The sequence below is a fragment of the Anopheles ziemanni genome, chromosome X (assembly GCF_943734765.1).
Source record: "Anopheles ziemanni chromosome X, idAnoZiCoDA_A2_x.2, whole genome shotgun sequence".
Taxonomy (NCBI): domain Eukaryota; kingdom Metazoa; phylum Arthropoda; class Insecta; order Diptera; family Culicidae; genus Anopheles; species Anopheles ziemanni.
In genome coordinates, this window is record NC_080707.1 from 15,900,962 (window position 1) to 15,927,978 (window position 27,017).

A 27,017-nucleotide genomic window follows, 5' to 3' on the forward strand; every position below is an offset into this window, starting at 1 on the left:
GTGAGTGAGTTGGACCAGCTTTAATTCACTCAGCAAGGTTTGGCTTGCTCGGAATGATTTCACTTAGTGAGAATGATTAGGCTGACTAAGAATGATTGGACCTAGTGAGAATGATTTGGCTCACTCAGTACTCGTACAGTACACTCGGAGAGTGGTTGAACTCCCTAAGAGGGACGCTCTTTTAAATCATTCTCAATGAGCCAATTCATTCTTCCTGGGTCGAATCATGAACCTAACTCTCTTCACTGAGTAATAGCATTCTGAGTGAGATAAATCATTCTGACTTATCGTAAATGAGCCAAAATAAATAACCTTGGTGAATCAGAATCGATGCACTCATTGTGACGAAGTGAATCACTCACTCACTTTGAATCACTTAACGGAGAATCCCGAGTCCTGTGGAGGCTGGACCTAACTAATCCACTCTCCCTCCTCTCCGCCCTCTAGGTACCCGCAACGCTGGTCACCCACCCGGGAGACGAACACGCGGAACCACGGGATCAGTACTTCATTAAGGATGGGAACGCGGAGATCCTGCGGCTAATTACGCGCGGTCGCCACGACGAGGAGAACATCTACGTGAACATACCGCCCCAGCCGCAGCAGCAGCAGCAACAGCAGCGTGGAGGTGTGGCAGCGGTTGGAGGCGGTGGTGGAGGGGGCGCCCAGCCGCAGTACATCATGGTGGACAACGGCGGCAAGGAGATCCTGATGCGGCGCTACATCGAGGAGCAGGCGAACGGGAAGCAGATCATCCGCGAGCACTACCAGCTGCTGCCGGGCACCACCTTCATCCAGACCATGCCGAACGAGGTGCCGGGGGCGGGCGGCGGGCGGGGCGGACCGGGCGTGCGCGGAGAGCACGTGACGGAGGTGAAGATCAGTGCGGTGAAGGGTTCGCACCAGCGGCTCGCGGACGACGACGACGAAGACGAGGACGCGGTGGACGGGATGAAGCCGGCCGTGTCGACGCACTCGCTGATCCACCAGGAGCTGGAGCACTCGCTGAAGCAGCAGAACGCGCTGCTCCGCCAGATCCTGCTCGAGAAGGAGAAGCTCGAGGAGAAGTACACGCAGTACGAGCAGGCGCTCGAGACGCAGTCGCTGCCGTGCCAGTCGCTGGCGGTGGTGGTGGCGGCGACCCAGACCGACTGCGACACCGGCACGCAGACGGACCCGGTGCGTGGGGGAGGTGGTGGAGGAGGCCGGTGGAATCGGCGGCGCACCCGCAGCGAGAACGACGACTCGCTGTCGGAGGACGAGTACGAGTACGTGCGCTATAGTCCGCCGGACAGCCCGGACGGCGTGTACCTGATCAAGCGCCGGCGCCACCGGAAGAAGTCCAAGACGTACATGCGGGCGGGTGGGGAGGGGCAGGGCAGCGGCGGCGACTCGACGGGGGGCGAGCGGGGTAGGGCGAACCGGAGCCGGGTGGTGATGGTCGAGTCGGTGAAGCGCAAGATCCGCACGCCGATCCAGGAGGAGGACGACGAGCTGCTGCTGCATCAGCACCACCATCACCACCACAGCAACCACCACTACCAGCACCAGCGCCACCAGCCGGGCGGGGGTGCGGGGAGCCGGGGCCGGACGGGCCCGGGGCGCGGTAACGCCCATCAGGAGACGCGCACCAGCATCCTGCGCCGGAAGCGCAACGAGGAGCTGTCGCGCGCGAAGGAGGGCAAGGAGGGGCAGGCGCCCCGGCTGAAGCGGGACGTGCTGCTGGAGATCTCCGACTCGCTGCCCGGTGCCAGCGGCGCCCCGCCCCCCACCGGGCGGCGCAAGAAGGTGTACCGCAAGAACGTCAAGTACTACGAGGACTCGGACGGCTCGGAGAAGGAGGTGGTGGTGCAGAAGAACTACTTCTCCGCCGACAGCCTGGACGAGATCACGTCCGACGTCGAGGACTACCGCTACTCGGTGACGAAGACGAGCAAGTCGGTGACGGTGTCACCGAAGGCGGGCGGGGCGCGGGCGCCCGACGAGAAGAAGGAGACGACGACCACCACGCGCATCCGGCTGACGACGTCCGAGTCGCCGGCAGCACCTGCGCCGGGGAAGGCGCCGGCACCGAAGCCGCCGCGCCTCAGCAAGTCCGTGTCGCGGGAGGAGGAGCTGAACGAGCACGAGCGCGACCATGCGGTCAACCCGAAGTACATGGACTGGTACTACAACCTCGGCAAGGAGTCGGACTCGCTGGAGAAGCAGCGGAAGCCGCCGGCGGCCGGCGGCAATGCGACGCAAACGCTGACCAGCACCACCACCACCACCAGCTCGACGACGACCATCACGGCGGGGGCGGGAGCGGGGGCGAAGAAGAAGGCACCGCCGGCCGGGTCGAGCGTGGAGGAGCCGGGGGCGAAGGGGGCAACGCCGGCCCAGAAGCCTGAACCGGCGCCTCGCACCAGCCCCCCGACGAAGGAGACGGCCCGCCTCCTCAAGGAGGACCTGCAGCACGCGCGGAAGGTGGGCACGCAGGGCGCGGAACCGGGCAGCCACCCGCTGCTGCAGCACTCCGAGCATCGCTTCGAGGCGGAGTACGACCCGACGCCGCAGATTCCGGCCCCGCCGGACAAGCTGCCGCACTACCTCTACCCAGAGACGCCGCCCATCGTCAGCCGCGACAACAAGGTGCAGATCAAGATTGTCGACTCCTCATCAGTGGCCCAGGCGCCACCACCGCCACCAACCGTCGGGCCCGCCAAGGAGCAAGGGGCGGCGGGGCGCTCGAAGCCGGCCCAGTCGGCCGCCTCCAACTCCAAGACGCTGAACGTGTCGACACTCGAGGACGACCACGACTCCGGCATCGCGATGAACTCGCTGCTCAACACCAAGGGCAAGAGCCGGAACCGGATCGCGGACAAGAAGAGCATCTTCACCATCGCCTACGACGACGTGCGCATCCGGCAGATCCGCTCCGAGAGCGACACCCCGCCGTTCTCCTAACGGCGCGAGTCGAGCCGCCAGCGGCGGCGGCTTGCTCGTCCCAAGCGGCGCAGTGATTAACAACCGTCCAGGACCTAAGCTATAGGGAGGATAGTTCCCACAGGACCGAGCCGTTTAGACCCTAGGTGCCGCGTGTAGACTCGTGTAGCGGTAGAGGTACGCCTCCCATCAGTACAAAACAGCAGCCCGCGCCTAACCGGACGCCATTTTGACGACGCGGACCGACAACCACACCATTATATACACTTAGAGAACGCTGCCTGCTGCCCCAGACACAACCGTCTTTGCGACAACTGCCATATTTGTGGTGTTCCCGGGTGTGCGTTTCTAGTTGGCCCCCGATACGCTTCATTCATTTGACGTTTGGCGCCACTACCCTCCCCCTCACTCCCCCGTAGGGCTGAGTAGATTATTCCCGGTAGGGCACACCACGCAACTTAGGTGCGAGCATCCTTTTAGACATCGCAAAAGAACAAACAAACAAACAAGTCTTCTATGGTACATACCGACACCGACGTAGATATTTTACAGACATAATGTAGAACCCCTAGCTATATGTATGTATACTTTTTTTTATTATTATTATATTGTTTTAGAAGTCCAGAACTTGTGCACACATTACTCTGTAGTTCGTTTCTTCGTTTCTTCGTAGCGGAGCGTAGGCTATAATGTATAGTTCAAGTATGTTAAGACCGCTCGAGCGGCGCCTCGCGGAGGGCGAGCAGGAAGGTTAGGAATCGTTTAGCAAAAACAAAAAAATATGGCGGCACAAACTGCGGCATCAAACCTGTCACACAACTGTACATATGGCGGGAGGATCGCGTGAGCGTGTTGATATAGCCCGGTGCGGGCGCAAATGCTCTGCATGAGTGGCATACTAGTTGCAGTTATTGGAAGCGGGGATGCGAGGAGAAGCAACGCATCGTAGGAGCGTATACAGTAGAACTAAAACTTAGACAGCGCGGTGTGCAACAATTGTGTAAAAGAAGTAAAACTCCTTTCAATGGGTAGAGATGATTTGTATTGTACTGCGAGTAGCTGCGCGGTATTGAGCACTCTTTTAATGGTAAGGAAGGCGAGTTGGGTCGAGGCGGCAACCGCTAGGAAGGACATTAGTAGCACACCATGTGTGAGTGCTGGCAATGAAAATGATCAATAAAAAGCCCTGTATTTTTTCTAATCAAAAATCCAACCTGTTCGATGTGCGACGCAGCGAAAGAACACCGCTCTGAAAGGCCTCTGGAATACGCTATTGTAACAAACTCGCTTGCGAAGATTGGACCTGTGTCTTACTGTGAGAGGCTAACCCAAATCCCGGCTATTCTGATATGATATCGGCTCACTGGTTTAAGACATGCTCCTCCAGGGGAGTCCTCGTCGTTTCGACCCCTGAGGATGCTCAACGGAGCGCCTCATACTCGATAGGCTCAAGGAGCATTTAGAGGCTGCGGACAACCCTGGCCTTCATCCGGCGCAGTATGGATTCCGTCGAGGTCGATCGACGACACAGGCAACCATGAGAGTCGTTAGCGAGACGTCGCAGAGTTCTGTCGCTGGACACCATGGAGCCGGACACCAGACCACTACCTGGTGGTGGTGGCACTCGACTCGATGAGATCGCTGCAGCGGCCCAGTACATGAAGGTCCCACCCGGCCTGCAGAGGATGCTTGCTAGTTGGATGTGTGATCGTCAACTCGTCTTCGACTCCAGCGAGAGACTCAGCGTCGAGGCACCTGAGTGACGGTGTTCCACAGGGGTCGATCCTCCCTTTGAAATATCATGTCTCTCCAGCAGCGGCTCTAACGGTAAGTGGACTAACCGGCCGCGGGGGGCCCCGAGCTGTCTGGGGGCCCCGAGGGCAATGTGGATCACACAAATTCAAAGCAGGATTTCAGCAAATCAAGGAAGCGCTAAATAAAATAGTTACTGACGAAATAAAAAAACTGGGAAGAATTCACGAAGCAAAATCATTGTTAATAAACATGTCTAAATTTGAAATTTATTTAATGACCATAATCTGCAATACAATTTTGCAAAGAATGAATGCGACCAATAAGTCACTACAACCAGTAGGGAAAGGGAAGCTACAAGAATAACTGGCTTATCGTTTGATTCGAATGAGCGAATTCGAAAAGGAACAAACAAAAATCTGAATGTTTTCAGAGTCAATACCTTCTACAGCATTTGCGATAATGTAACTGCCCAAATAGCTCAAAGAGCAGACAAATACGAACAAACCATTGAACCGTTTAAAATATTTGTTGACTTGAATTCATCAAAAGAACAATTTTAATGTAAATTGTTTGATGTAAAAAAATGATGTAAATTGTTAGGAAGATAAAATCGAACAATTTTTATTGTTTATCAAAGAAAATAATATAGCAGTTGGTTTGCAAAATGTACAAAAAAAATTAAACGAGCTTCTTCCTCAAAATAATATAAATTTAACAAATTTCTACCGTGTGAGCAACGAAATGTCCTGCACTTTACCAAACATTGAGGTAATTCTAAAAATTCTATTAACAATACCAGTTTCGAATTCCTCAGGAGAAAGATCGTTTTCTGTCTTGAAAAGGGTAAAAAACTATTTGCATAATTCGATAGGTGAAACAAAATTGAAAAGTTTAGCAATACTTTATATCGAACAGGAATTTTCAGATAATATTGATGCAACAGACATCATAAATGACTTTGCCTGGAAGAAATGTCGAAAAAAAAATTATTTAGAACTTACACTTACTTTAGGATTTACAAGCGAGCAATATTTCGTTTATTTGAATAGATTAATATCTGAATTTTCATCCTGCCTGTTCCATAATTTCAATTTTATGTTTGCATTATTTGTAAATCAATAAATCTTTTAAAAATAATTTCATAATCTTGATTCTTTCTCGAATTGTAAAAAACACATAATTTTTTGAGTAAAAGAAACAATATAACGTAATTAAATCCTGCATACACTCAATCTTTAACAAATGAACAAAAAAATTTAAAAAAAACTTAAAGGACTAAACGGCAGATGCATCGCTTACATATAATATTTGTAAAAATCAAAACCTAAAGATTGATCAAAGGGGCCCTGTTTGATTTTCCGCGTGGGGCCTCCTAATTTGTTAATCCGCCACTGTGTCTCTCGGTCGAGCTCGGGCCTTTTTTCGACTTTTTTTTTCTATTTTCTAGCTTTTTCCTGTTAACTCTAGCGCTGTTATTTACTGCAGAAGTTGCTGTTAACGTCAACAAAGACCGGAAGCAAAGCCTCCGACTGCATTAAGAGACACCTTTACACCTTCGGCTTGAGTTCAAGTTCCTTTTTTTTATTTTAGAGACTTTGAACTCTCCGGTCATTCGTCTCTGTTGAGTTCAAGTGGGATTTTATTTGTCAATTTTACATTCATATACCTAAAGTTCTTAGTTATATATCTCGTTTACGAGCTATGTTTTCTCTTGCTCTACACTCGCCACGCCCGTTAGTTGACCTGATTAAGAGCGCTGGTTTGTTATCCAACTATGCGAAAGCCTGCATTTAGTTTATTATGCTGTCATCGACAATTACTGAAGTAACAATCCATATTTGAAAACTCAGTTTGGCGGGAATCAAAGAAGAGCGTGTGAAAGCAAACAAACATTTCGGCCGAAAGATACTCCTTTGCTGGCCAGCAACAAATTGTTCCAACTCGAACATAGAACACCAAAGAACAACATTGCAAAATCTTGTTTACGCCCCCATTGGGAAAACCATGGGTATCGGGCCCCGTGTTAACAACCAGCTTATTTGATAGTCTGATTATGCAAGCGACGTCGGCGGCGTAATGTGAACAACGCCTTGTCGACGGTGCAACTTTTTTTTACCAACGCGGCCGGTAGAACGGTTAACGATGAAAAACCGACTTCCGTTCGAGACAGACAGGCTGACCCAAAAATGTAGGTTCCCAGAGAAATTGGAGAAGTTACATATGAAAGCAAAGCAAAAAACCTTTCAGGTGATGACCATACGATAACACCTGTAAACAAGGGGAAAGGAGACGGGGACAGGGGGAGGGGGGGGGGAGGAGACTAGGGGTAGGAAAAGTACTATTTAAGAGTCCGCAAATGGTGAACAAGGAGTCAAACGCAATGGAGACCCTGAGGAAAATTTACCATTCGCTAGAAGCAGGAGACCCGAGTGAGGATTACGGCGAGCGTTGGGGGAAGTACCCAGTCCCCGAAAAGTGCTACGACTATAGTCACGGTATACTAGAAACCCATAAGGAGCTGGATCCGTCGCCGACACTCGTGGAGTCGGCAAGGGCGTACGCCGCCGGGTACATGCGTATCCGTCAGGCGTAGGCGATAGTAGCAGACGAAGGCTACGAACTCATTCGAAAATCCCTGGAGGGATAAACATGGAAGAGAAGAGAAGACGAGCATCGATGGAGTGCTCCAGTGACTGGTGTGAAGAAGAAAAGCGAATAAAGAGGAGAGGAAGAGAAAAATGAAATAACTTGTTTACGGGAAAACTTTTTTTACGAATGAAAAGTAATCACAAAAAAAAGCGATATCACAAAAACTATAGCATGAAAGAAAAAAAGAAAATTAGTAAAAAGGCAATAAATTCCTCTCCCAAAACTCAATTTCATAAATGATGTCGCTACATCATAAATTTACAAAACCGAAAGAAAAAAAAATAGAGGATGGTCAATGAATTATTTAAATAACATTATTTGAAAAAAAATAGAGGATAAAATATATGTAAAAAAAGGGAACAATTCAATTGTAGATTAGGAAATAAGAAGGGCGCAAACTAGCGGAAATTAACGTTTAACTAGCTACCACTAAATTCTCGGAAAGAATTAATAGGGTGTTTGCATAAAGAGAATATTGAAGATACACCTCTACAGATATAGTAACAATTTAAACTTACAACTTAGTATGTAAAATAAATTTACCCTCAAATCAAACCGGTTGGTTCTTTTAACGGAAAGGCAACGGTTCAACGGTTTGTCATCGCATTGCATACCTTTAGGCGGAAATGTGAAAAATTGCGTTAGCACGATAATTGTTGATGAAGTTGTTTCATAAAATAGTATCTGAGCCTTGTTTTTCAACAACTAATAAATAGACCAAGCTTCCATAAAAATGCAAATGAATGCAGTTCTAGCAAAACATTAATCACCGAAGGCAACGGCTCGAGATTAATTTCAAATCGGTCCAGCGGACGCATCCAGCCGCCCTTGATCTTCATGGAAACGTCATCATGCTAGGAACGCAGTTGGAGAAAAAGCAGTTTGTTGCAGTTGAAAACAGATTGTTGAGTTTCAACAAAGTCATACATTCAACGAAACGCTCCTTGTTGAGCTAACAGTGAAGAAAACTCCATCCCTTACCGAAGTAAACAGCGTGATGCATTTCAAAATGTGTTAACCGGTACATCGTTCGCTTTACTAGTAGGCTTTGAGCGAAACGTCATCGCGTGAGGGTGGGACGCAGCTGGTTGTAGCTTACAATAGGTACATTTTAATAAAATTATAAATAAGTAAAGCCTATAAACAATCGATGGGGGAGCTACTAACGATCGGATCAACGTTTTTTCACAGCGCAGCAGAACAGTCTAAGCAGCGGAACAGCCATGTCGGAACGGATGAAGAAGATGGGTTTCCGCGTACTGCAATGGATGCTGCGCTGGGTCTACCGGTTTTCACTCTATGTATCGAAAAACGCCAGCTACTACATCGACTACCTCGGGGAGCGTATTTGGTTCCAAGGCGATTGGGCGCTGGAAAATCGCGTGGAAATTGTTCACGATGACGAATTGTAAAAAAATAAAACGACAACCAGTGCTCTGACCTTGAGCAGAGCAGCCAATCGGCACCGTCCGGTTTGTAACGGCAAAATTATAAAACATGTAAAACGTAAACAAACAAATAGGTTAAGTAGATAGGTAATTCCGTTCGGAAGGCTAGTGCTTCGCAGTCAAGATACCACTCGATTGGTTCCAACACGTAAAAGAGCCCAGCAGAACGTGGTTGAGCACTTCATTGATGGAATAAATACCGGGGGGAAACAAACCTGACACACCGGTTTCCGTGGATTGCGTTGGGATTAACGGGTGTTTATTGCAAAAGCCAAAGGTGTTGTTTCTGCAGAGAAAATAAATGTACGAGATTTGATTATAACAGGTTCGTATGAAGTACCGGTGGGCTCTTCTCCTGACATGATAGTATAGTATCTTGAGTGGCCACTTGTTCTCTCAAGAAAGGGTAAGATAAGATGCGAGCGGTCTCGAGACGAGCACCGACGTGGAATGGTTCAGTTCTAGATCTCCCTTCGAACCATCCGGACATGACGCAGTACGATCCCGAGGCACGCATCTGGTCCGCCCGGCCGCGACCACCGGTGCTGAATCCGCGTGCCAGCGTCGGCCAAGTGCTGCTGAACGTGCTCGAGCGGACGCCGACCAAGGTGGCGCAAATCAATGCGGACACGAACGTTTGGCTGACCTGCGACGATCTGCGCCGCCGGGCAATTCGTTTTGCCCTGTTCCTGCAGGACCACTTGAGCAACGCGCCCGCCGATGGGGGCGACCCGGTGGTGCTTATCGCGCGGAACTCCGACAACGTGGCGCCGGTCGCGATCGGGTGCTTCCTAGCCGGCATCCCAATCGGCACGCTCGATCCGGCGTTCAGCTCCGAAGAGATCCGCAATATGCTGGGCATCATGCGGCCTCGCGCCATGATCACTGACCGTCAAACGCTGCCGTCCGTGCGGGCGGCGGTCGGTGACACTTTTGCAGGGTTGCTGCTCGAGTTTGACAAGGTAGGTGTGCTACAGATGACGGACCACGAGCCGGCTGACCCGCAGTGCTATTGCATCGACACGCTGCTCGGGGGGAAAGTGTCGAAACTGGAGGACGCGTACGTCCCGCCGTACCTGGGCGATTCGGAGCGGCGAACGGCGGCCATTGTTTGTTCCTCTGGGACGACCGGTATGCCGAAGGCGGTCCGCATCTCGCACGCACAGCTCATCGCGCCTTACCAGCGGATCAGTCAGCTCGACCGTGACGATACGATCCTGTGCTTCAGCACGCTCTACTGGATATCCGGCCTGCAGATGCTGATGACGGGGGTGCTCAATGGCATCCGGCGCATCATCACTAGCGAACCCACGTCGCCCGGCTTAGCGATCGAGTTGTGCCAGCGGTACGATGTGACCGTCCTGCTTGTGACGCCCACACTGGCCGCGGACATGATCCGAATGCTGGAAAACGGTGGCGATCGGCTTCGCTCGCTCAAACTGTTTGCCGTCGGGGGGAGCCCGGTGCCGATCACGCTGCGGGCCGCCATCAATCAACAGGCGGTGGTTAGCGGCCGTGGTCGATGCTTTGTCGGCTACGGCATGAGCGAGGCGGGTCCGGTGGCTTACGAGTACGTGCCGCGCGCCGATTCGGTCGGATTCCTCACTCCCGGTGTTAAGGCGAAGGTACGTTGATCGGGTGTGGCACGGTTCCCCGGGTTGTCACTGTTCTCTCTCTACGTGCAGATCGTCGACGCGGAGGGTCGCCTTCTAGGGCCAAACGAACCCGGTGAGCTGCTCGTGCGCCCCGCACATCCGTTCCTCGGCTATCACCGCGATCCAGTCGCTACCGCGGGCGCCCTCGACCAGGACGGCTACGTTCGCACCGGCGATATCGCTCGTTTCGACACGGACGGGTTCCTCTTTCTGGTCGAGCGCATGAAGGAGATCTTCAAAGTCGGAGGCCGTCAGGTGGCGCCGGCCGAGCTCGAAAGTATTATCGGCGAGATGCCCGGTGTGCGGCTGGTGGCGGTTGTTGGCGTCCCGGATCCGGCAGCGCCATTCGATGATCTCGCCATGGCACTCATTGTGCGGGCAGAGGGGCCGGCGGGTGACGCACTGTCGAAGCAAAGCGTGCTAGATCACTTGGAGAAAAGCGTCTCCGCCGAACATAAACGACTCCGTGGTGGTGTATTCTTCGTCGGACAGCTACCCATGACTGCAAATGGGAAAGTGAAACGCAGCTCCGCAAAGGATATAGCAGTGGAGATGTATGCTAACTCATTTAGAATCTATGACTGAGACTAATTGAAATTTTACATTTCCTCCATTTTACGCAAACCCACCGGCTCTGATAGAAGAAAATCCTACAAATATACGGTGGTAAAGCTGCGTTACACTTTATTTCTAACGTTTAACTCAACCGAAACCCTATCCAGGTTGTTGACGTATGTGAACGCGCCTCTTATAAAAATACTTTACACGTTCCTATAACACGCACACTGCTTGTAAGGGTTACGAAATTCCTTGTTGCAATGTCTTCCTTAATACACCCTTTGTTCGTGAAGAGCATTCGAAGAATTCAGATTGAATGTATATTAACATAGTTCGCGGCAGCTTTCATGTACGCTTTTACGACCAAGTTTGGTTCATCAACATTGCTTTCTTCGAAAAGGTTGACTGGTTCATCACAATGGCTGGTTTGGCCTAATATATTGAAATATTATGCATGATTAAACTCGGCTGTCCTTAGAGCCCCTAGCGCAGGGAAAATGGAATGAGCATACAAAACCTCCACTCGTGGTGCATTCGCTGCTACAACGAATGGAGAAAAATCATTCCAAAAAAGACTACGAGTTCGGGTAGCTTTTCCTCAAGTGGCAATACAAATTTAAATGGCATAGTTGGCAATATTGTTCTGGTTGCCTTTTTCTTGGAGGGTAATTTAGTCCCCAATTTTTACCCGCTTAATCATTCTGCTGCCTAAAAAAAGATCATTGTACAGCGATGATAAAGAACGTCGATCAATGACTGACTGACTTGTTTCAATGCATGATGTTCTACTTCGAACGGTATTACAGACGGTATGTTTCGACGTTATGCGGCACAAAAGTATTCATCTTCCTTTGCCTTTACCTGACGTAGCCTAGGTGGAACTTATGATTAACAACTAATATTTTGGTACACCTTGAACTGAAGTATCGCTAACCTTATCTATTACCGCGTGTTAGTCGTCAAACCGTATCTTTTTGTTTGGTGGAGTATCGGTCGACTTTTCCGGTTTGTTCGCATCGTACAGACCGGCGCGGATGAAGCGTTTTGCCGCCTGCTGGTTCAACCGGGGCCGCTCGGTGAGCGAGTCGTGTATTTCTTTCGTGCGTTCCATTGCGGCCCGCACGCGGCCAAGCTCGTGCTTTATAGAATCCTAAGCAACAGATAACAATTATTACAGAGTCATCCTACCGTTTGAAACACAAACTTACCGCAAGGTCGGTAGCGCCGGTCAGCTTCTGATACATCCAAATCAACGAATTTACGCTGTACGCAAGTAGCGAATCGTATCGGGCTTTTTCTTCGAATGTAAAGTTGCTATAGTTCTTGTATTCTTGGCAGGCGACATTGAGACTCTTTTGGATTTTTTCGATCGCCAGCGAGAGCTGTTCGTTTCGCTGGATGAAAACCACACTGTCCCGAAGCTCGCCGTATGCATCCCGATCGACGTCATCAATTGAAAATGGTTCTCCCATGATGCGCACCACTTTCCACCGACTTGGCTACACTTCTGCCCGTTTCAGTTCCTGTAGAGTTAAGTTAATGTATGCTTACATTAAACTAAATCGCTTGATTCTGCTGTAAAAAGCTTACCCACAAGGCACCGGCTATCGAGGCTAGCACTGTAATAAAAACACGCGGCGTACAATAAAGGTTGTTAAATATTTACAGGTTGTCTTTGGTACAGCCAGTTTGACGTTTCCCAGATTGTATTTCTACCAAAGTGAATGTTTATTACGGTATGTATTACGAACGTGCGTTGCTGCTGCTTTTCTAGTGCACCATGTAGATGATCAAAGTTTATCAATAAGCATCCAATATTATTAAATAGATACCAATAATGCTTTATTACTTATTATAGCCAATCATTAACTGCAAGCACCATGACCTACATCTCATGATCTATACTTCGATGCTTATTATAATCATTTCGTTGACTTCTGGTCCTCATTGGCCGAAATGATCACGGGCTCGGGGCTTAAAATACAATAACTAATGATTCGACCACTTGTGGTTAATACGGTTTTTAATTGTGCTAAATTTTTATACCAACAATGGCCGATGTTGACATATAATGTGACATAACCTTTACATTTCATTCATCTTGGTTTTGACGTTAAAATCTGTTGACAAATACAATTGTTGGTGTACGCTTGCCGGTAGCAGTTGTTGGAAAATCACCACGTAAAATAATGGATCAGGATGAAGATGGATTAGATCTGCTTGACTGCAGCTACACAGAATATATGAAGCAGCCTCCGCTTACTACGATAAAAATTTCGAATGTGACACTCGTAACGGCCCGAGGATTGCGAAACTTGTGTAAATCGTACGGGAAAGTCATCAGAACCAGTAAACCGCGGAACGATTCATATACTGGATTCGTAGAATTTTCCTGTGAAGGGTAGTTATTGTTGCCTTATCCTTACCTCTAACACTTACTTTATTGCTGCTATTTTCGTTTATCTTTGCAGCGAAGCGTTGTGCGCCATCGAGGCCATCAATAAATTGTCATTGCATTTCCATGCTCAAATATGTTTCCCGAAGCGTAGGCCAGCCGAAAAGGATGATAAAACACCTGCCCAATGGCATTACGACGAATCGTGGCAGGAGAAAAGTCTCCAGAAACGCATTAATTACAGCGTGATGCCTCCACTAGCGATAAAATTTCCCGAGGTTGCAGTACTTGGTACGAAGAATGATTACCTTTCTACCGTCGCGGGACCACTGCTGAGGAAGGTTGATCCTGAGCGGTTCTTTAGCATTCAGCAGGTGCTTCCGGTGGAAATCGATCGGAGATCGAAACCAAGCGGGCAAAAGAAATTATCAAAAAAGCCTGTTACCAAGTCCTTCGAAGGGCGCGGTGGACATTACGACCCGGAGAAGAAGGTGTATAGATATTCTAACCTCACTAAAGAACAGGAAGCCGCCTTCGGCCCACTTCTGGACTGCATAGTGTGCGGCGACTTTGCTGATGCTACTTGTTCGAAGTGCGACAATCCATACTGCTCGACGGGTCACCACAAGCAGCACCACGTCGACAACGTATGCCCTCCGAAAGGGCAACCACCGCCGGCGATTCCCGTAGTGCATGACCCTTTTCTTAAGCGAGATAAGCTTCCAACCAAGGCACATGTTTGCATTACAGCCGTCCTAACACAAGCTATCGTATTTGTTCGGTCGCTGGACCCTGCGGTGGTGTTCGACTACTGCACAGCGATTGCCGATTGCGAATTGGCAAGTCTGAGCAATGCAACTCGTGATGGGACAGAAGTGAAAGTCGTCGCTGGCGAGATTTATTTAGCACCGGGTGCGCCACACGGCACGTACGGCAGGGTGCTGTTGACCGAGCCTGGTCCGAAGGAGTCGAAGTGTGTATTTATCGAACATGGCACGGTATGCTTCGTTAGCAACGCGTCGTTGATGCCCATCGACGATTTGGGATTAAAGTACCGCAAAGTGTTCGTCTACAAGGTGTGTCTTGCGAATATTACGGATGAGTTTGGGGAGGTGGATACAGCGGTGCAATATTTAAACAAACTCAAAGGGAAATGCCTCGAGATGAAGCATAAGCTAGAGGGAGACAACATGATTGATGTGCAGCTACGCACTGCGAACTTTAAGAGTGTGAACGAACATATCAATCGTTTGATCACTATCCCTCCAATATTGACGCAAAAGGAGCACGAAGCCTTCATCATGTACGAGGTAAGTAGCGGTAAGGATGTCGAAACGTGTGTATGAAAACTAACCGCGTCAATTTCTTTTAGGACTTGGGCTATAAGCCTCCCACTTTGGGGGAAAACAAGCGCATTATGATCTTGAATCGGATGACCATAAAGTTTGACGGCCGCGTTACCTGGATTGACATGGATGACCTGCCGTACCTGGAGAAGCTCCAGGGTAAACTGCAGCACTATGGAAAGAAGGTGTCAACTTTCCAACGGGATTTTACCCCACGCCTAGGAGAGCTGTGTCTGGTGCGAAGCATGGATCGCTGGCATCGGGCCGTATGTCAAGAGACTGTTGGTGATCGCAAACCGTCACTGTTTCTTTGCGACTTTGGTTGCATGGTGAAAGCGGATTTGGAGCACATTCGGAAGATTCCTGGCCAGTTTGCAACGGAGGTTCGTACGCACGACGGAATCGTTAAAGGGTTGCTCGAGGCCCAAACCGGTGGATTGGAGATAGATTTGAAATTTCTCGATCGTTACCTACCCGAAAACGAGTTACTGAGCGTGGACATTTCGCAGATCCAAAAGGAAGAATTTACCATCGATGGTGATATCTTAGAAACGTACAATCTATTGAACATACATTTGTTTACCAAATTCACAGAAACTCTTCCAAACAATCCGGCCGGAGGCCCTGGCATTTAACAATTTAATGACATTTATTAGCACCGTTATGTGTAAGGAAAAGAGAAACGTGGCAGTGAGTGGGAGTCATTTAATTTTTCAAAACAATTGTCATACAATATTTTCTTAGAGCAGCCTTTTTTTTTTGGTACTAACATACTTATATAAGATAACTGAGATGCTTCTGATTAATGAATTACTCGCATCGGTACGATCGGATATGCAATGTAGAAGCTGTGAATTTATGGATCTAGAAGCTTGAAAATATAATGAGCGATAAAATGTCGTTACAATGTGAACATATGTAAGGCATCATACATTTGAAGAACTGGCGAATTTATACATACTTAAAAAATAAAGAACGAGAAAGATAGGGGTATTTGTAAGACAGTCGGCGAACATTTCGAATTCAGCTAAGGACAATTAGGACAAATTCTAACTGAGTTGCCTTTTGTATTGCCGTTAGACAGCTTCAAATTCATAGAATAGATCTCCCGATCAAACGATTGCAAGTTATATTTAAGTGGATTACGTTTCATTCGAGTTTGAAATAAAAATATTATGTCAGGACTATTATTATTCAATCGCTGGATCACGATTCTTGGAAAGCATTAGCAAGTCACAACTGTTCGTTTGAATATGCTGATTTTAGCGTTTTGCACTGTATGGAAATGTGCCGCTGTATTTGCCGTTCGTTTGCTTTTTTTTTTTTGGTAAATATTTGTGCCAAATGTAGGGGGCCTCATCTGGGATTTTACGGTTTTCATTAATTATCATATGATTATTATAATTGCCTAATGTGAGCAATCAGATAGTAAGTTTTACTACTACATACCCTAACTTCTCAACGGGGACGGTTTTGAAATGCAGTGGAATATGTTTTAGAAAAACACATAAAATATACCATATACAGTCTGGAGCTAGTTTATCTAGTAGTGCTCTAGGATTCTTTGAATAAAAAAAGATGACTCGACTTTTTATAAAATTATAGTGCCGATGAAAAAGTTATTGTTTGCCATTAACAGCACCGTACGAAAAATTTTAATTTAAAGAAACGCAACCTGTTGCTGCCTATTGCATACTTTTAGGCACTTGAAAATTTCGGAGAATGTTTCACTTTACCTTTTAATTAGAATGTATGCTTTATTCTTAATGTTTATGCTTATTCGTCTAACTAGATTTGTAAATATTTCAATCTGGGCGAATAGTTTACAATGTCTTTGCTCTAGGTTTGCTGAATTACTGATAATATTGCGAATGATTACGAATTTTATTCTATTCGTAATGTAGGGAGTATAAACGGAAATCCGCGAAAGACGTGAAACGTCAAAGGGGCCGGATAATAAACAAAAGTAAACAATCGTAATATTAGTTTCCTTATGGTGTGTAATACTTATTTTTGGAGTAAATGTGGTTTAGTTGTACAAAAATTTACCTTCGTAGCAAATTTTGGGTTAGTTTGGTAATACGTTTCTTCTTCTTCTTCTCCCTCAGAGAGGATTTACTCCAGCACGGCTTTGGAATCCAGCTTCCTGGGCCTTCCCAAGCTAACCTGGAGGCATAGACCTCTAGTTAGTAAAGGACCGGCTACTAAGGCCATATGTGCGGCCACGCGGCCATGATAACCCTACTTCTCGCCAACCTATTTCAGGAACCCGGCGCACTGCTAACCAACCACGCTGGTGCGCTATCAAACTGTGCCTGCTGATATGTTTCAATGTGCTTTTAAGTACTACAAAGCGAAAAAGCCTCCTCCTTCGCTCAATCATGTGTTACTAGTTGGCGACGATAGCTACCCGTTCCAGGTGCAGATAAAACTAACTTGCAAGTTGAAATAACTACACATCGTCAGCTTAAATAGTTTGGTTTTTGCAGGCGATTGAAGCAAACTTTATCGGTGGAACATGGGACGCCTCCGTTTTTCGACCGGTCCAAGAATGGCAAATCTTTAGGGTAACTACCCGGCCCGGTCTGTTTGTCATTGCCAATCCGTTTACTCCAGCAGGCCAGCGCCACTGGATGGCGGCCAGCTTGATCGACTATCCCGCTCACCCAAACACCACGAACCTATCTGCCATAGATGGCGGTAACCGGTCGCTCGGCAATGGATGGTGGCAAACGTTGAGTACAATGAGCAATTCGTTGGAAAGACGGAAATTCGCAAGCAAGTTGCGTTGGTCCACACTGGGATATCAGTACGACTGGTCGAACAAGGTGTATGCGGAGAGCAGAAAGCAAATGTTTCCACCAGACCTTGCCAAATTAGTTAGAACCATCGCGGCAGTCCTCGGATTTGAACGTTTCTCACCGGAGGCGGCTATCGTTAACTACTACCCTGTCGGAACCACACTCGCCGGACACACCGATCATTCCGAGGACGATTTGACGGCACCACTGCTCTCGTTAAGGTAAAAAAAACACCATCCAATTAGCCGTGTGGTGCAGGATAACTGTCCCCCCCCTTTTCTTTTTTTCATAGTTTTGGACAGCCTGCTGTGTTTCTCATAGGCGGAACCAGTCGGGATGAGCAGGCGGACGCGATCCTACTACGAAGTGGAGATGTTCTTGCCATGACCGGCGCCAGCAGGCAGTGTTATCACGCGGTTCCGCGTGTATTTCTCGATTCGGATCTACCAGAGGGCGTGGGCAAATGCAATGACCGGTGGAAACCCACGAACGATGGTAGTTCGGAGACAGATCCGATTTGTGAAAAAGATTGGAGCTTGATTGACGAATACGTCCAACAATGCCGAATCAATATTAACGTGCGACAAGTGTTAAAAGAGAATCAGCAGGTTCTGGACAGCTCGAAGAATGCGGAGGTTAGTTAATATTTTTGTAAGTGTGTGGTATGCGTTAATGAGTTGGCCTAGCATGTGTGTCTTAGGGGTGCACGGAGGTTCAACCGTACGCTTCTAAGTCCTCATTGTGCCAGCAATCGTCGTGAAGGTAAGCCGTGTACAGTAGCGCAGCCGAGGCGGGTGTATCCTGCATTATGGCAAAGTCAATATTAGATACAGTTTCCGTTTCTGGCGATTTACTTTAAATTATGCGATTATTCTGAGTACATTGAATAACTCGTTTGTTCTGAGTACAATATTGAACAGTTATTCCAACCGGGGTTGCTAGATGAGATGTAAAACGCTGTAGAACATACATGTTTAGGTTGAAAAGTGTTTAATAAATTACTTGGTTTATGAACAAGAGTGGAAGAGAATTTTCTAATGATGGGTAAGAAAGAAACTAGCCAAGATAAGTTATGCATTTTACTGGTAGGTTTTAGCTGGAATAATTACAATGCCACAATGTCCTGGTTCTTTTAAGTTTCCTACAATGTTAATGCTGTGACAGATTATTCTTAATCGATTTAGCTTTATTTAAACTATTTGTTATTTCTTATTATCTTTCCCAACTCACATCTTTTCATCAAGAACATGGTGACTAAATCCTTTTATCTTTCCCATGCCATGCCTAACCATACTGCTGATCTTCTTAGATCGTCTGATCCGAATGTTGCCCGAAAGGGGGTTCCGGATGCTTGACCTTTTGTTGGGCAGCCTGGCGGGTATATCGGGTTGGTCCGATTGGCTATCAATACTTCGTTGGGCAAGACCGGTAATCTTTCGCAAGATGCAAACGTTGCAAATATTTGATTACTATTTCTTACAATGCTTCCAGCAGGAGCGTGTTATACTGTTAGAGTATGTGGACGGCTCAACGGCTTGAACGCAAACGGTCGGCAACGTCGGGCAATCGTGGAGGACCTCGCGCTAAGCTGCTTGTGTGAAAATTACGGTGGCACCTAATGACGGTGAGCGTTTCGCGCGCAGACTGCTCGCCTTCAATTAATGAATTATGAATGGTAATCCGATTAACCCGCTGCCCGCTATTCTCCACACACACACACACACTGATAGTCGCTAGAATATTCAGGCTCATTTCGGTAGCATGCCGCCGTGGCTACTGGGGATGGTTAGGAAACATCGGGAGCTACCACCATTATCCCTCACCATCCGGTTCGGCTCCGTGCGGTTCGCTACATTGTGCTGTTCGGTTCTACCGGACTGCGCCGAGCCTCGGGTTACGGGAACCTGGCTCCGTTTTAAGCGGCTTTCGCGGTCGTAAACGGTGTAAAATTGTGATTTGATGCTGCAAACGGTCACGTCGGGGTCTGGTGGTGACCAGCGACCGTCACCTTTCTTCACCCACCGCTGTCCAATGTCGATTTACTACTTTACCAAAGCTCCCGCTCCCACCGTCACCCGAAGGAGCGCCTATTTGCATAAACCTATTGCGTTCGGTTTCGCCACCGGGCACACCGAGGTTTAGTGTGTCGGTCTGAGTCGCGGTTCGCTTTACTTTTTATGTATCTCTCGCCCGAAATGCATCATTACCCCTCCCCCATTTTGGGCATCGAATTTGCCCGCGGGAAATCATTGCCGCTCCAATCCAAATATTGACATACCGATGGTGGAATACCCGGCGGGTGAAACTGGAGGCGAGGTACGGAAATCCCCTAAGATCTTCCCCTTCCAGTGGCGGCTGGTCCAACTGGACACTGTTTCGATTCGTTTTGCGATGCAGAGTTGAACCAACCAACCAGGATCTGGCCGCTTCGCGATAAGTCCGGTGCTTTATATATTTATGAGGTCGTCGCACTGCATCCGTTCACAAGCGTGGTCTATAAATGGATAACATAATGAAGTTAAAATGTGCCGCACAAAAAAAAATTGGCTGTTAGTGGAATGTTTCGAAATATTAGAGACAGCTTGCCTCTCACATTACTCGTTTTGGTGTTGAGTTTAAATCAATGTCTTTCACTTGCGTCATGTATAATGATTACCCAACGAGAAATTTTGTCGTCATTTTGATGTAAAAGAATTCTCTTCACAACTGCCCGCTCTTCTTTTCAGAATTCGTTTACCCCATTCGTATTACATTATATGAGCTGAGTTCAGGATATCTTTTCTTTCCCATAATAATTATTTTCATGCAGGAAAATAATTTTGTTTGTTGTATTATTTTGCTATATCGATAATAATAGTATATACATATCGTCCGGTTCGGAAGGCGATCAGGCGAAACATCCAGAAATCGTCCGACCCCTCCTCTGGCACTCCGTCATGGAACACGTAGAACGCGTTGATGTTCACTTTAAGCCGCTTCTTTCTCCTTGACGAGACACTGAAATGTGTGAAAAGCGCGGAAAAATCATCATCAGTAAGAACTCTCTTCTGTGGGTTCTTACACGCGTACTTACTGTCTGGCGCGAGTTAACGCTGCTATCGGACACTGCAGTCCATGCAAGCATGTAAAGAAAACCGCAGATTTTTGTTTAAAAATTTGAAAAACCTAGCATGCAAGTTTTTAAAAAATCGGTAAAAATGCGTGTAACTTGCGTGCCGGACTCAACTCTTGGAAGCTTGTATGGAAACCCTTAAATACAAGTACCAAATACCAAAGAAAACCGCAGATTTTTGTATAAACATTTAAAAAAACATAGCATGCAAGTTTTTAAAAATTCGGAAAAATGCGAGCAACTAGCATACAATTTTATCAAAAAAACCGCAAATTTTTGACGTGTAAATTTCGTGAAAATTGCATGCAACTTGCATGCAAGTTTTCCCGGATGTTTTCGCTAGGGCATTTCAGGGAAAACTTGTATGCAAGTCTTAAGGAAGTGGGGAAAACTTGCATGCACGTTGCATACAATTTTCACGAAATTTACACGTCAAAAATCACGAACAAAAATTTGCGGTTTTTTCGATAAAATCGTATGCTAGGTGCTCGCATTTTTCCGATTTTTTAAAAACTTGCATGCTAGGTTTTTTTAAATTTTTAAACAAAAATCTCCGGTTTTCTTTACATACTTGCATGGAAAGGACACGTAATTTTTCCGAGTTTTTAAAAACTTCCATGCACGATCAATACAAGTACTTGTATGGAAAACTTGTGTTCGAGTCTTTCCGAGAGAGTCCGAGACTTGTATTTAAGGGTTTCCATAGCTTCCAAGAGTTGAGTCCGGCACGCAAATTACACGCATTTTTTCCGATATATTTTTTTTATTTTTCCGATGTATTTTAGTTTCAATTTCAAAATTAAACAGTATTGAATTTTTCAGATTTGTACTCCTTTCTCGTGTTAAGAAGTAAAGCATTAAATGTTAAGAAATCAACACAAAAGTAAATTTGGATAGATGGAGCGTATATTCCGACTCGGCTTTAGAAAAACGTTTCCTCTGGACTTGCTTCCGTTGGTGACCTCCAAAGTGACCTCCGAGGCTTAACTGTAAGGCTTTGGATGTTTGTTTTTCTCTGTTTTTCTCCCTCGATCGTCACCCACGGAAGGTGTATTCCATCCATTATTAATGGAGCCAAAAGTCTGCAAACATTCCGTAAGCAAATGATCTGCCAATGGGTTTGGTTCGGTTTTGGTTTTGTGATTTGCTTCGATGACTTAGATTTCTCCTCATAGATCTTGTTGAGTTCTTATGGCCTTACCTTTTTCAAAGCTTGGCCAGCTTGGTAACTACTAATACTTGCGATCGTTTTTAGTGATCCACCGATGGCGATAAGCGATTCTGAGGTACGCACCGTAAGAAGAGGTGATCGCTAATCGAAAAGCGATGTTGATGGTGCCGTCGCTCGCAGAAGGAGAAAATAAAAGGCCACGGCCACGGCCTGCTTGCCTGCCAGCCCACCTCATCCATCATCGACGGTCGGTGATTTATCATGCGGCCAATCAGCACACACTGTAACATTTCTATTAACGCCCGGCAGGGTGCGACTAAGTGGACCGATTCCGGCATATCTCGATGGCGCACACACACACACACACACACACACAATGTTGTTATGCAGGGGTCGGGACACCGTCGGGGTAGGGACCAACTCCCACCTATCGGTGATTGTTCCGTCCGGCTGACGGACCGACTCCCGGTTCGAATCGCGACACTTTCCTCGTAGCACCTGTGTGTGAGTGTGTGTGTGTGAACAAACGGAGGTGAGTGGTGGACATTGTGGCTTTTCCGGTTGGTGGGCGTTCGACAGCGATCTTGCGGTTTGGCTGCGATTTTGATTTATGGGCCAATTTTGGTTCCTATTGTCGGTTTCCTGTCGCCTACTGCCTGCCTGCATCGGCTGTCGAATTAAAATAAAATCATTTCACTGCACAATTTATGACCATTTCGCCAGGATGTCGTAGGCTCAATTAGAGGCCGAATTAGGTCGCTACTAGGAGACCGCTACTGGCCCAGGGGTAGCAGGAGTTGCAGCCGGGAGGCGACCGGGAGCGATAGCACAACCGGTTTGATTAACCGGATCTCCTACCCTACCCCGTTGCTGCCGATGTGAGAACAAGCTACCAATTAGCTCCCTTGTTCGCGCGGGTGTGGGAGCTTCCGAGCCTACCCGGTCTCGTCGTCTATTTTGGGAACCCTAGCGTTTAGTTGTGCGACCCGTTGCACCGACGCCGTCAAACTGGTGACAATTAGCTTGGGACACTGGCAGAGGGACTCTTTCGCCTTCCGCCGTGCGTGGCAGGCAATCGTAATTGAATCGCGAGCGAAAAACAGGCAGACCTTCGAGACACACACACACGGCCCAAGGATTGGGCAACCGCGTTTTCGAAGCCGTGCCCGAAATGGCATCTGCCCGGGCCCTCTAATCTCATCTTTGCCGACTCATCAGTAGATAGGCACTTCGGTGTGAACGTACTGCATCAAACACACACACGCGGGGCTCTAAAACAAGCAAGCGTACGCCGCGTCGCGTGTGAGTTCAGCCGAAAGCGGACCCTGCTCGAGTTCGCTATATCGTAATTAAATTGAAAGCTTCGCTACGATTGATACCCACTCTTAGCGCGCCTCAAATTGATGGGTCCGATCGTTCAGTGGCCCGCCCTTCCCTCCCTGCCGCGGCTCTCTCGAGCGTGGCAGGAAATATATGCCGGGCGAGTCCGCAATTAGTGCGTTGATTTGGGCACGAACAGTTATTAATTCGTGTGGATTTATCACAGCATCTCGCAGCCGGGTCCCGCGGCGGGGCATGGTTGCCAGTGGTGTTCGCGCTACCCCATTGTCCGTGTGAACCGACCTCCTGAAACGAACATCTGGTGTCTGTGTCACCGGCCCGAACAAAAAAAGGTGTCCAGTAATGCTTAAAACCACGACACATTTATACAGCAATTTAATCGCGCACAGGACACTTTAATACGAATTTAATATCACAATTCCACTGGCATAACCAAATGCTATAGTTAAGTGATGTTTGTACCACGCGTGTTTATATTTTCCGTTTTTGATGTTGTTGAGTTAGCAGTGTCACATGGTAATGTTAAATTTTCTTGAGTAATTATACAGGGTTGGAAGAAATTACACAAACAATACTTTAATATAAGTATAAGTTTTTCATGTTACTACCTGTTTCAGTCACTACACTGGTTTATTAATTTGATTAGAATATTTCATGATGTCGAAAATGTTGAAGTTAGCATTGTATCTTCAATCTAAGTATTTTCTTTTTTTTTACTAAATTCAGAATTAAACAGATACTCAATTACCAATCGTTTGCTCACGTTAAAAATCTGTACAAATGAGGTAAATGAATCGTTTCATTTAAGCCTTGCATTCTTCAATGTAAGACCAATTAAAACTTACAAGAGCTTTAATAAAACATCACAACGAAAACGTAACGTTTATTGTAACAATATGAATATTGAACTTAATATCGAAATAATTTAAACATCAAATAATATCGTTGATAAAAAATATCTTGGGCTCAACCGGGATTTGAACCCGGGACCTCTCGCACCCAAAGCGAGAATCATACCCCTAGACCATTGAGCCGACGATACAAAGTGAATAACGCCGCTGGCAGGTCGCATCCAAACACCTAACGACGGGGAAAGTCGCGATTCATTCCAAGCAGCACATCCCCGCCACCGTTTGCATCGTGTCGGATGATGCAGGGTGTCTTATGAGGGAAGACTCGTCCATCCCAACTCTTTTCCTCTTATTGGTCTCGCTCATAGTTGACGACGTCTTGCTGATATGGCCTGATCATTACAACTCTAGTGGAAGTAGGTTGTTCGAATCCATTTTGCAGAGTGCGAAATCGAACGACTGGGTTGAAAACAATATAAGAAGATAGGGTAAAAACAAAGTATGATGTCCCCCCCCTCTCACGAGTGAGGCGCTGAGCGACTTCGAGCAGAATTCGAGCTGGAAGTGAGCGACATTATTAAATAGCCGCATTGTATGCAAATCTGTGTCTTTGCTGAATCGGTTATTTCTAAATTAGCCGCGCATTCACTGCGCACGCCACTAGATGGCAGTGACTTAGATTTTCAAATTGACCTTGTTGGATGAAACGTATTTTAACCTAGCTTGACTAACATATTTTATTTATTTTAAGTTGTGTTAATATTTCTTATATATTAATAATTCTTTATATTATACAATGAAACTCATTACCCAAACTCAAAAGTATTTATAATCTGATTACCCTTTTTTTATTACTTGATCTGATTACATCCTTACAAGGATTCGTTGGTATAGCTGCTATCAGCTTAGCATTTCCTTTCACCCAGTATTTATCAATCTGATAACGAAAAATTCACATAGTTTATACATTAACCGCCATGTTAAGGACTGACTAACAGTTAAGGACTGACAGTAAATTTTGCGTTCAACTCGCGCCATTCCCTAGGAATTGAGGTCGACGAATGTATGAGTCGTGCTTGTGCGCCGCGCGGGCCTATGACTTTCATCTGGTAAAACTTGAACGGAAAATGTCGCAAAAAACTTATTGTCATTTAAGATTTGAAATATGATCTCAACTATCTGGAAAGTGTTTGGACTTTGAGGCTCAAAATCTTCATATTGTGAACTTTGTGAAACTTGTGCAGGACCAATCTATTAAATCGAAAAAAAACAAAAACGTACAAATATTTCGATTGTCAGCCCAATTATTGTTCAGGTTCCTTGTATATGAACTATTTGCGGATATGAAGCTCATAGGCCATATTACACAAGTAAAATATTGTGTTTTCGTCAAATGTTTTCGACAATGGTATCAATAATTCATTTACGCCTATCTCAAAGTTTTCAGTTGGATCATTAAAAACGTTTTGATGAACATAGATCAGAAAAGTGTGGCATGGTGTTTGCATTACTCCTAATTTACTCCTAAGATTTATTGAATATCAATATGTAGATCTCGCAAATTCTTGCCATGACTGATCAGCAGATCAAATACAGTTGAACTTGAAAAAATTGCTACCCGTGAAAAGCCATCATCTATTTTGACAAGGCTTTTTGACCTATACGCAAGAAACTGAACAAATTTTCACATAGCTTTTTACTTTTAGTTTGATGATGTTTTATCTTACTATGTTGTGGGATCATATTATACTATAATTGAAGAACACGGAACTGATGAAACGTTTGCATTAAAAAAAAATAGACAAATTTTCATTTACGAAAAGAAAAAAGTTAACTAAGCTAATTGAATGAAGTAAATTTTGTTGTAAAGTTTCATCTTTTTAGTACTTTCAAAAAATATTTCGACGCCCACTAACAAAGCCTTACGGTCCTTGGCTGAAACTTTAGCCATAGCCGACAACATCATTCATGTAGGAGTTTTTTCAGCTGTTGTGTGGCATTCACGATCAAATGCTTCTCCGTTTGGACTTTAGAATGTTGGAATAGGTCCTACCTTAGGGTGCTGTTCATGGGGTTTCGATTGGTTGTAGTTGAGATGCATGCGGAGGGTTAGAAATGTGGGGTATTAAAATTATTTTTGACCCGTTTAATTCCTCCGATGCTATTTGCGCATGATTTACTGTGGCCGGGTATGTCCAAACCACTGAATCATACTCTTTATGATTGTTTTCTGATAAAGTTGCTTAATTACGAAATGAACTGCCAGGGATAAAGACGAATAAAGTACCAGGGATTTTTTCCCACTTGTCGTCGACTGGCTTTAAATAATATTTGGTCAAACATATAATCAAATGTAGTTGGTTTACTGTTTTGTCCACGGCGGATTCAACTTAAATCATACAGTTGTCATACTTGTTCTGAATTTAAAAGAAATGCTACTCTTTATTTAGCTTTCAACAGAAAGTTGCTAGCGTATTCCGGTTTTGCATGGAAAGTCATTAAAATTAGCCTGTTTTGTTTAATTCTAACGTTATTCCTCGGAACAAGCTATTAATTGAATGAAAACGCCATTAGAAAATTTTAAGCTGTGTTCCAATGAAAATATGAATTTTTTTTATAGAAAATATGTTTACCGCATGTTGATGAAACCGTGTCGTACGTACAAAATTAAGAAACGTGTTTTTGAAACATAGAATGACATAAGATTTTATGAGAAGCAAGAATTGAAATGAGTTTAATCGAATTATATTGGTTTGTCTTCAGCATAATATAATTTTGCTTTTAAAATCAAATTTAAGACGACATTTAGAAATCTCATGATGGAATGCAATTCTAAAATCAAAAGAAACATTTTCGAATGCTTACTTAAGCGCTGATCATAATAACATGATCCCTGTCGGTGGTAGCAAAACGTAAACATATGGTATGTGTGACGTCATTTTGCAGCCGCCTTAGCAAAACGCAGCCGCTGCTCGAGAAAGGTAAGCGGCCAAATTAACACCGCGATGTA

General features: G+C 46.1%; 5 protein-coding genes and 1 non-coding gene across 6 annotated transcripts in view; 4 read left to right on the top strand and 2 right to left on the bottom strand.

Moving 5' to 3' along the window:
* The window catches only part of LOC131291173 (cadherin-86C), a 61,612-nt gene extending 58,666 nt beyond the window's left edge, over positions 1-2,946 (top strand). Inside the window, exon 14 of the mRNA XM_058320364.1 lies at positions 448-2,946. Within this exon, the coding sequence (XP_058176347.1) occupies positions 448-2,946 (2,499 nt within the window). The remainder of the gene's footprint in view (positions 1-447) is intronic.
* A 6,319-nt stretch (positions 2,947-9,265) lies between these two features.
* On the top strand, positions 9,266-11,017 carry LOC131291174 (long-chain-fatty-acid--CoA ligase-like). The gene is made up of 2 exons (XM_058320365.1): positions 9,266-10,402; positions 10,463-11,017. Exons 1-2 carry the CDS (start codon positions 9,266-9,268, stop codon positions 11,015-11,017), a joined length of 1,692 nt encoding a protein of 563 aa, XP_058176348.1.
* A 742-nt stretch (positions 11,018-11,759) lies between these two features.
* On the bottom strand, positions 11,760-12,508 carry LOC131290928 (nuclear nucleic acid-binding protein C1D-like). Its single transcript, XM_058320116.1, has 2 exons — positions 12,199-12,508; positions 11,760-12,140 (listed from the first exon to the last, which is right to left on the bottom strand). Exons 1-2 carry the CDS (start codon positions 12,460-12,462, stop codon positions 11,943-11,945), a joined length of 462 nt encoding a protein of 153 aa, XP_058176099.1. The 5' UTR covers positions 12,463-12,508; the 3' UTR covers positions 11,760-11,942.
* Positions 12,509-13,633: 1,125 nt separating this feature from the next.
* Positions 13,634-15,384, top strand: LOC131291175 (protein vreteno-like). The gene is made up of 2 exons (XM_058320366.1): positions 13,634-14,695; positions 14,758-15,384. The coding sequence occupies exons 1-2, from the start codon at positions 13,634-13,636 to the stop codon at positions 15,364-15,366; spliced, it is 1,671 nt and encodes a 556-aa protein (XP_058176349.1). The 3' UTR covers positions 15,367-15,384.
* Positions 15,385-17,054: 1,670 nt separating this feature from the next.
* LOC131291176 (nucleic acid dioxygenase ALKBH1) lies at positions 17,055-18,176 on the top strand. The gene is made up of 3 exons (XM_058320367.1): positions 17,055-17,150; positions 17,221-17,753; positions 17,825-18,176. Exons 1-3 carry the CDS (start codon positions 17,055-17,057, stop codon positions 18,174-18,176), a joined length of 981 nt encoding a protein of 326 aa, XP_058176350.1.
* A 5,942-nt stretch (positions 18,177-24,118) lies between these two features.
* Positions 24,119-24,190, bottom strand: Trnap-ugg (transfer RNA proline (anticodon UGG)). Its single transcript has one exon. It is a non-coding gene; the product is annotated as a tRNA-Pro (tRNA).
* Between the last annotated feature and the right edge of the window lie 2,827 nt (positions 24,191-27,017).

Coding starts and splice junctions, on each gene's coding strand:
- LOC131291174 (XM_058320365.1), top strand. CDS start 9,266: ATGACGCAGTACGATCCCGAGGCACGCATCTGGTCCGCCCGGCCGCGA. Junction 10,403..10,462: donor CTCCCGGTGTTAAGGCGAAG/GTACGTTGATCG, acceptor CTCTACGTGCAG/ATCGTCGACGCGGAGGGTCG.
- LOC131290928 (XM_058320116.1), bottom strand. CDS start 12,462: ATGGGAGAACCATTTTCAATTGATGACGTCGATCGGGATGCATACGGC. Junction 12,141..12,198: donor CCGGCGCTACCGACCTTGCG/GTAAGTTTGTGT, acceptor TCTGTTGCTTAG/GATTCTATAAAGCACGAGCT.
- LOC131291175 (XM_058320366.1), top strand. CDS start 13,634: ATGCCTCCACTAGCGATAAAATTTCCCGAGGTTGCAGTACTTGGTACG. Junction 14,696..14,757: donor AAGCCTTCATCATGTACGAG/GTAAGTAGCGGT, acceptor AATTTCTTTTAG/GACTTGGGCTATAAGCCTCC.
- LOC131291176 (XM_058320367.1), top strand. CDS start 17,055: ATGTTTCAATGTGCTTTTAAGTACTACAAAGCGAAAAAGCCTCCTCCT. Junction 17,151..17,220: donor ACGATAGCTACCCGTTCCAG/GTGCAGATAAAA, acceptor TGGTTTTTGCAG/GCGATTGAAGCAAACTTTAT. Junction 17,754..17,824: donor GCACCACTGCTCTCGTTAAG/GTAAAAAAAACA, acceptor TTTTTTTCATAG/TTTTGGACAGCCTGCTGTGT.